Source organism: Alosa pseudoharengus, unplaced genomic scaffold, assembly GCF_046254945.1.
Source record: "Alosa pseudoharengus isolate Yale_2024_CS ecotype anadromous, Long Island Sound unplaced genomic scaffold, YU_APseudo_1.1 YU_APseudo_1.1_scf_17, whole genome shotgun sequence".
In the NCBI taxonomy this organism is placed as follows: domain Eukaryota; kingdom Metazoa; phylum Chordata; class Actinopteri; order Clupeiformes; family Clupeidae; genus Alosa; species Alosa pseudoharengus.
Genome location: NW_027468640.1, coordinates 5,872,120 through 5,881,861, shown reverse-complemented (window position 1 = coordinate 5,881,861; position 9,742 = coordinate 5,872,120). Strand labels below are relative to the sequence as shown.

At 45.5% G+C, this 9,742-nt stretch overlaps 1 protein-coding gene across 1 annotated transcript in view; it reads left to right on the top strand.

Moving 5' to 3' along the window:
- Window positions 1-9,742, top strand: part of LOC143127174 (protein phosphatase 3 catalytic subunit alpha) — a 124,057-nt gene that overhangs the window by 109,102 nt on the left and 5,213 nt on the right. The window contains exons 11-12 of the mRNA XM_076288487.1: window positions 621-705; window positions 2,212-2,309. Coding sequence (XP_076144602.1) covers window positions 621-705; window positions 2,212-2,309 — 183 coding nt within the window. The remainder of the gene's footprint in view (window positions 1-620; window positions 706-2,211; window positions 2,310-9,742) is intronic.

Here is a 9,742-nt window from a genome sequence, read left to right as displayed (position 1 = left end):
AGCCAAATCAAATCCCACTTGTGAGTGTGGCAGATGGGCTTGAACATGTTCAGAGGGTTGTGTGGTCCTAGGTATTAGCTAGGATACACATACACACACACTGACACACACACACACACAAATAGACACACACACATACACACACAGACACACACACAGACACACACATAAACACACACATATAGTATACACAGACACACACACAGACACACACACACACACACACAGACACATATACAGTACAGACACACACACACACACACACACTCATTTCTTCAGCAGGCTCTTCTTAATGCCGTGCAGTGTGTGTGTGTGTGTGTGTGTGTGTGTGTGTGTGTGTGTGTGTGTGTGTGTGTAATCACTCTGAATGCGATATGAAACGGACTGTCAAACGTTGTTGGCCAATTGGGTTTTCGTTTTTCTTCAAGCCAAATTGAGATTCCACAGATACGAATGAGAGATGTGACGTGTGTGTGTGTGTGTGTGTGTGTGTGTGTGTGTGTGTGTGTGTGTTTGGGCATGCGTGTGTGTGCACACTTAGGCACACCGCCAAATCTGCATGTGTATGCATACTTACAAGTGTGTGTGTGTGTGTGTGTGTGTGTGTGTGTGTTCTTTAGGTGCCACTGCCTCTGCGCGCAAGGAGGTCATTAGAAACAAGATCCGTGCCATTGGGAAGATGGCGAGAGTCTTCTCGGTGCTACGGTAAGCTCTCTCTTTCTTGCTCTCTTTCTCTCTCCTTCTCTCTCTCTCTTTCTCTCAAACACACACACAAACACACACACACACACACACTCTCACATACAAACATATTTGCATACACACACACACACACTCTTTTAGGTGTTTTGTAGTAAGCAAAACAAAGGTCCCCTAGCAACATGTATCCTTCAGGACTGGTAGAAACCCATTCCCAGTGTCTAATGCTAAGGTGGTTAGTGAGCAGTGTTTGGAATAACGCCGTTTAAAAGAACAGCGTTAGGTAACAACGTTATTTTTTCACTAACGGGGTAATCTAACTAATTACTTTTCCCGTCGTTACAACGCCGTTAACGTTACTGGACGTTAAATGCGGTGCGTTACTATGCATTGATTGAATAAACTGTGTAATCCGAACGCACCCTGGCTCACAGCTAGTGAGGAGGTGGGTTAGTGATTATGAGACGTAAGTGATTATGATTGGCTAAGGCAGAGTCATGTTTTATGATAGCCAATCAGAGCCAGTGTTTTTATACACTTGCCAGCACACGTGCCACACACACACACACGCAACAGCTAAAATAGAGATTCGACGAAACAGCAGAGGTCAGGAGCAATCCGAAAAGTTGGCATTTTCAAGGTGGAGATATAAGCACTACTTCAAATTCATCAAGGCAAGAACGTGCATGTAATGTGTACATTATGTCCAGGAGCGAAGACATCCATTGTAAGCAACTCTAATTTAATGAAGCATCTCACACACCCATCTAAAGCTAGTGGCCAAAAACACCGATACACGTACCTCCACCACAGATGATAGCTCGCCATCCACTAGCAAAGAAGGACTCGGAGCAAAGTCCTCCAAGCAGCAAAAGCTAGATCTTTCTGCCTCACAACAAAAACATATGACACAGGCTGAAGTCAACCGTAGGTCTGTCGATGTGCAATATCTTGAATTTCCCCTTGGGGATCAATAAAGTATCTATCTATCTATCTATCTATCTATCTATCTAATACATATCGAAAGTTATATAGCCTACAAACACCTGTCTGTTCTACTCATTTTAACTGGCTGCTCAAAACTGCTCAAAAAATCCAAATTCTCTGACATATAGCAACTTTCTTTTTGTAACAGTAACGCAAATAGTTACTTTCCCTTATTCCCTCTTTCCCCAAAGAGTAATTCAGTTACTAACTCAGTTACTTTTTGGAACAAGTAGTGAGTAACTATAACTAATTACTTTTTTAAAGTAACGTTCCCAACACTGTTAGTGAGTGTGTGTGTGTGTGTGTGTGTGTGTGTGTGTGTGTGTCTCTTCATCCCCAGAGAGGAGAGTAAGAATGTGTGTGTGTGTGTACTGATGTGTCTCTCTTCAGTGTGTGTGTGTGCGTGTCTGTCTGTGTGTGTGTGTGAGTGTGTGTGTGAGTGTGTGTGTGTGTGTGTGAGTGTGTGTGTGAGTGTGTGTGTGTGTGTGTGTGTGTGTGTGTACTGATGTGTCTCTTCATCCCCAGAGAGGAGAGTGAGAGTGTGTTGACGCTGAAAGGTCTGACCCCTACCGGTATGCTGCCCAGCGGAGTTCTGTCTGGAGGCAAAGAGAAAATCGAGAACGGTAAGACTGCTACACACACACACACACACACACACACCACACACACCAAACCCAACCCCCTAAGGTCCCAAATATCCCCCATTATAGCCGACTGTCTCATCTATTTCCAGGTCAACGAGGTTTGATTTATATTGTGCCATAACATCTAAAGTTACAACTGGGTCGAGAGATGAGTTCATACGTGAGGATGAGCCTGTTAATATATGTGCCATATAGGCACGCTATGCACACTCAATCCAAACACACACACACACACACACACCCTAATCAGCCACACACACACACACACTCTAATCAGCTACACACACACACACACACACACCCTAATCAGCTACATGCGCACACACACACACACACACACACACACCTTAACCGGCTACACGCATTCACACACACACACACACACACACACACACACACACACACACACACACACACCCTAATCAGCTACATGCACACACGCACACACCCACACACCCTAATCGGCTACACGCATGAACACACACACACACACACACACACACACACACACCAATAGTAGACCTCCTCACACACACAATCACCTTGACCCAAGCCCAGCATCCTGTGGATCAGAGACCCCAGAACCAGCCCTAAGCCCAAACCCATTCATACAGAACCCGGTCCCCCTAGAACCAGCCCTGAGCCCAAACCCACTGGTCCTTCATACAGAACCCAGTCCCCCCAAGACCAGCCCTGAGCCAAAACCCATTCATACAGAACCCGGTCCCCCTAGAACCAGCCCTGAGCCCAAACCCATGGCTCTGGATCAGAGTGTCCTCTGTGCCAATCACGTAGCAGCCCTCTAGAGGAGGCTCACGGCCGGCCAGGCTGCACTGACGGCGCCACGCGTACGGCACACTCCAGGAGAGCGCGGTCCGAAATAGAAGACTAGTCGAGCTGTTCTTAATGTCCACCGCGCACGTACGCCGCGCTCTGGTCAGGTGTAGCTGATCGCCGCAGCCTACGCGCCGCTACCCTGCCGCTTCGCTTGCACCTGCACTGAAGCTCTGACCTTTGACCCCAGACATACATTCCTGCGCTGCGCTGTGGAACCACACGGTCTAAAGTGTGAGCCGCAGCACTCCCAGCAGCCAATCAGCAGGAGTCACGGCTCCATGACCCGCCTCTGTTGTTGATGTTATGGTGTTCCATTGATTTCTGTGTCATTTAAAGCCATACAGTTCTATACCCACACACGCCCTCTGCTGGTAGCCTATGGTAAATGTAGACTGAAATGTAGATCTGATGATTTCTCTTTCTCTCTACTGATCTTCATGATCTCTGTTCCCCTTCTTGCTCTTCTCCTCTCTCTCTCTCTCTCTCTCTCTCTCTCTCTCTCTCTCCATCCATCTTGATCTCTGTGATCTGCTGCTTATCAAACAATGTGTCTGCTTTCTCCTCCCTCTCTCTCCTTCTCTCCTCTTCTCTAGAGACCGCAGGTATAAACTGCTGTGCAAGTATAATGTTGTTGTATTTGTATTTTCTTGTGAGACAAACATAGAATTCACGCTCTCATGTCAAAAACTTCCCCAAAATAAACACTTTTATCTCCTTCTCAACACAGAGACCACCTAATATCAGCAAATTAGACTTTTGTGTTCATTTTCTTTACTTTTCTTCTCTTTTGAACTACCTCTTATAACACAGAAAACTCTTCTTTTTTTTTTTGTTTTTGTTTTGTAGTCTTGAATCTATTTTTGTTTACACCATGACCAAAGCCCCATGCTACACTTTTGGGTAGATTGGAATTGATATTGACACTGTGTACAAAAGGGGATAACTGGCTGACTTCCTCGTCATCCACAACCAGACAGAAATCAAGCCAACGTTACTCTGCTCTCCCTGCGGAGTCTCTCTGGCCACGTCCCCCCAGAACACCGCGAGCAGAAGCAGGGAGAGGCCCAACGCCTCATTTAGGAACGCTGGAAAGCTTTGTGTCCTCTTAAGACGTCCTACTTCAAGTAGATCTTGGGCGACTTTCCAACCTTCCTGATGAAAATAAGGACTTAAAAGTGCAGGATGGTAAATAAAGGACTTAGGGGGTTAAAAGAGCTGTGTCCTCAAACAGGAAGTGGAACCCAGACTTCAGTGTTCAAACAGGAAGTTTGGTTGTGTGCAGCTCCTAAACTGCACATCCTGCATTCTGTGATCCCCCCGCCTGATTGGTGGAGAGTCATGGGGGAGGGGTCGTGCCATGGCGGCCATAGCAGACGTGCCGGGAAGCAGAGTGGCGTTTCAGTGATTTCCTGTCCAAGCATCGGTAGAACCGCAAAGCATCCTGGGCCGCCCGTGAGGGTGCACTGGGACTGCAGGCGTGCTTCTACAGCCATGCTATGAGCTTCATCCTCCTGCAGTTTTCTTTAGCTTCCGTCTGTGTAGTGGGTGATGGTGTACTAGGGTGTGTGTGTGTGTGTGTGTGTGTGTGTGTGTGTGTGTGTGTGGACGTGGGTATCTGTGACTGTGTGTGTGTTTTTTTTTGTTCATGTGTTTTGTGATGCTAGCCGCTAATTATATTTTCTTGTTGCAGTCATTTTGGTTTGTGTGTGTGTGTGTGTGTGTATGTGTGTGTGTGTGTGTGTGTGTGTGTGTGTGTGTGTGTTTGTGTTAGATTGGGAGAGTGGGGATATGATGTGTTCATTTGTGACAGCTCTGTTCATCAGTAAGTGATGAAGCTGTTGTGTTGTTCCAGTAAACAGGTTTGAGTGGTCAGCACGGTAAGTAAGTCCACCCAGTGAGCCTGTCCCTCCACATGCTTGGCCATGTAGAGACTGCTCTGAAAGAAGGGAACGGCTTATCAAGACACGACCACTAGGTGGCACTCTTGTGCCACGTAGCTTTTTCCCCATGGTTCTAATGCACAGCATATGGGCTGGGTTATCATGATGTGTTTATATGTGCCTCCCCTCTCTCTTATCTGTCTCTCTCTCTTCCTACGGTGTTCTCCTCGCTTTACACACACTAATACACACCATCACACTTTTTTTGTGTGATTTGGTTTTCTTTCTCTCTTTCTCTCTCTCTCTGTCTCTGTCTCTTCTCTTCTCTCCATCTTCCATAGTGGTTTGTCCCTTGCTAACAGGCTATTTGAACATGCACACAGACACCAGTGGTGCCTTCCTTCTCTACATGGACACGTTTAATCCAATTAGAAACGGAATAACGGCTCAATTGGAATACAAATTCTAATATAAACACATCAATCGGAATAAAAATGCCTGATCTGATCAGAATTTTAATCAGAATGAAAGAGGTGGTGTATTCCATTCCTATTCTGATTGAACAGCCATGTATTCGGTCAATCAGATCGGCTGATGTATCATCTCAACGAAATAATCCGAATGACAAAAAAACTGTCCATCTAAACAAAGCTAGTGTGAGCTACTCCTTCCCTACGGGTCATTGGCTTCACTGCAAGCCATCTGGTCCACTTTTAAAGGTACACTATGCAAGATTTTCACCTTAATATAACCTTTTGAAGCCAATTTATTTGATGTTAAATAAACTTGTAATAGGCGAATTGTTCACCTAGCATAGCTATACAGGATAGATGGGGGCAGCCGTGGCCTACTGGTTAGCGCTTTGGACTTGTAACCGGAGGGTTGCCAGTTCGAACCCCGACCAGTGGGAACGGCTGAAGGAACAAGGCACCTAACCCCTCACTGCTCCCCGAGCGCCGCTGTTGTTGCAGGCAGCTCACAGTGCCAGGATTAGTGTGTGTTCACTGTGTGCTGAGTGTGTTTCACTAATTCACGGATTGAGATAAATGCAGAGACCAAATTTCCCTCACGGGATCAAAAGAGTATATATACTTATACTTACTTATACTTATGTAGAGAGTCGCTACCAAGTAACTCAGCCATGCAACTTCAAGAACGGCGGCCCGACAAATCTTGCGAGAATCATGAAACATTACCTTGTCAGTAGATATAGCTTTTTGGAGAATGGTGAAACATTACCTTGTCAGTAGATATAGCTCTTTAGATTAGTTTTTCCCTGTTAATCCTTCACCTCCACAACAAAAGCATTTTTATTCTGTACAGGGGGGATAAGTCACGAGAAGTTTGCTATTTACAACAGCAGTGTAAAATATAAATATATTGTGATTCTAGGAGGAATGTGATTCTAACAGGTTAGCAACTATGGTTTTGGGAAATGCACCCCTAACTGTGAAATGCCTCAACTAACCATTGACCTCCTGGTGGCACAGTGAGATGTTCAAGACTGTAGTGGTTTTAGTCTTCTGGTTGGTCTCAGGTCTGTGGTGGTAATCAATGTACAGAGGGGTTCCTTTACCGTGATAGAGATAGATAGATACTTTATTGATCCCTAAGGGGAAATTCAAGGTCTCAGTAGCATACAGACATCACACACAACATGCACTTACAGCAGAAATGGTAAATATAAGTATAAGCATATAACCAAACTCCACTGTACAATAGAGACAGTAGAAGATAAGAAAAACTAACAAAACTAAATACTAAATATACTATATGAATTAAATTTAAAAAATCCACAGTGTGCTTGAGGGTGATCAAGCATGAGACGCTTGCAGTGACAGGGCCGGGACTGGCCTGTAGTTCTGTGTGCATGGTGAGGTGCTCAAGAGAGTGAGTGTCATGGTGAAGGTGCAAAAAGTAGTCCAACAGTAGTCCTGTAGTTCTGTGTGCATGGTAAGGTGCTCAAGAGAGTGAGTGTCATGGTGAAGGTGCAAAAAGTAGTCCAACAGTAGTCCAACAGTGCAACAGTGCAAGAATAAGGTCTAGAGACCAGCATAAATAATATGGACAAATAAGGGAGTAAAGTATAATGTATACAAGGTAATATAAAAAACTATGTCAGTGAAAGAATAAGTTGAGGTAATAGGGATACAAGGATACAAGGAAGTTTATTGTCACATGCATATAGTTACTGGAAGTAAGAAATTCAGTGAAATTATGTCTGGTGTCAGCCTATTTGTGCATTTATGGGGGGGGGGGGGGTAAAAAGTGCAGTAGAAGAGGGGTTTAGTAGATTAAGTGGCAAGGGCTGCATAAGAAAGGTGGGGGAGGATTGGGATTGGGGGGGGGGGCACCAACAAGGAGCACCCAAGAGCAACAGGGGCAAGGAAAAACTCCCTTACCAAGGAAGAAACCTTGGGCAGATCCACGGCTCAAGGGGCTAACCCAACTGCCAGGGGTCTCTTGGTGTGTGTGTTGGGGGGATGACAGGGGAAATGGGATAGTGTTCTGTGTATGTGGGGAGAGGGCAGTGTGCAATATGTGTGTTGGAGAAGCTTCCTCATGAGACAATGTGCTGTGTATTGGGGGGGGGGGGGGGCAGTGTGCTGTAAGTATGTTGGGGATGTGTGTTGGAGAAGCTTCCTGATGAAATAATGTGCTGTGTAGGTAGGGGAGAGGGGGGGGGGGGCAGTGTACTGCAAGTATGGTGAAGGGACTTACTATTGCAAGCAGAGTACTGTATGTATGATGTATGTGAGTGATGACAGTGAAGATGTGTGTGTGGGCGGGAGGGGAGTGGAGCAGTGACTGTGTGTAGTGTGTGTGTGGGTAGGTGGGGGCAGTGTGCTGTAAGTATGTAGAGGATGTGTGTTGGAGAAGATCCTGAAGACAATGTGCTGTGTATGTAGGGAGGGGGGGGCAGTGTGCAGCAAGTATGTAGAGGAGACTTACTGTAGCAAGCAGTGTGCTGTATGTATGTGAGGTGATGACAGTGATGATGTAAGTGTGTGTGTTTTTTGTGTGTGTGTTGGGGATGGGGGTGGGGTGGGGGGTGCAGAAGGCTAGGCAATCAAGGACATGGGTAGATAGATGGAGGAGAAATCAAAAATAATAAATAAAAAGTTCTATGGAGATGTGCAAAAGTTGGTGAAAGTCAGATGTGTGTGTGTTTGTGTGTGTGTGTGTGTGTTTTGACGTGTGATGAAATAAGAAAATAAATAAAAGGTCTGTAGCATAGGGAGAAGGATGTAAAAGTGCTAAAAGTCATGTAGGTGTGTGTGTGTGGGGGGGGGGGGTCATGAGTGCTGAGGAGTGAATGAGTGCAAAGTCAGTATAGTGTGAGTTCAGAGTTGGGAAATGTTTGAGAGTGCTGAGGAGTGAATGTGTGCAAAGTCAGTATAGTGTGAGTTCAGAGTTCGGATGGCCTGGGGATAAAAACTTCTCCTGAGTCTCTCAGTTCTGGCTTTGTGACTACATAGGCGTCTTCTTGATTTCAGCGGTAGGAATAATCCATTGTTAGGATGAAAAGAGTCCTTCAGAATCTTTTGGGCTCTTAGGAGTACTCTTCTGGAATAAATATCTTGTAGAGCAGGGAGTTGAGTTCTTATAGTACGTTCAGCTGAGCGCACTACTCTCTGCAGAGTACTACAATCTCTAACTGTGGAGTTCCCATACCAGGTGATGATGCTACCAGTTAGAACACTCTCAACCGCTGAAGTGTAGAAGGCCTTCATGATGGATGTAGAAACTTTGAATTTCCTTAGCTGACGAAGGAAGTAGAGTCGTTGTCTGGACTTCTTCAGAACATATTGAGTGTTAACAGTCCATGTTAAGTCTTCAGTAATGTGGACACCAAGGTATTTAAAACTTGTGACTCTCTCTACAGGTTGCCCGCTGATCATTAGTGGGGTGTAACTGTAGTTCTGCCGCTGCCTTCTGTAATCCACTACCATTTCCTTGGTTTTATTGATATTCAGTGTCAAGCTGTTAGATTGACACCACTGTGCCACCTCATCAACCTGATCCAAGTAGAGCTGTTGATTGTTGTTACTTATCAGGCCCAGGATCACTGTGTCATCTGCAAACTTGATGATTGAGGTATGACTACTGTTGGCTTTGCAGTCATGTGTGTAGATGTTGTACAGCAGTGGACTCAAAACACAGCCTTGGGGAGCACCAGTGCTGATGGTTAATGAGTCAGATGTCAGACCCCCCACTCTAACCACTTGTGAACGGTTGGTGAGAAAGTCAAATATCCAGTGACACAGAGTGGTGTTCAGTCCTAAGGCCTTCATCTTTGTGACCAAGGTGAGAGGTACTATCGTGTTGAATGCTGAACTAAAGTCAATGAACAGCATCCTCACATAATTCCCATTCCCCTCCTCCAGGTGAGTTAAGGTGGTGTGCATGAGGTTTGAGATGGCATCCTCTGTAGACCTGTTGGCTCTGTAAGCAAATTGGAGGGGGTCGAAGGAGGCAGGGAGGGATGAGCAGATAATGTTTTTCACAAGCTTCTCAAAGCACTTCATCACTGTAGACGTCAGGGCTACTGGGCGGTAGTCATTCAGACATGATGGACTTTTGTTTTTCGGTACTGGAACAATAACAGACTGCTTGAGGCAAGTAGGAACTGTCTCTTGAGCCAATGATGTGTTAAAGATATAAGTGAACACAGGAGCTAACTGAGCAGCGCAG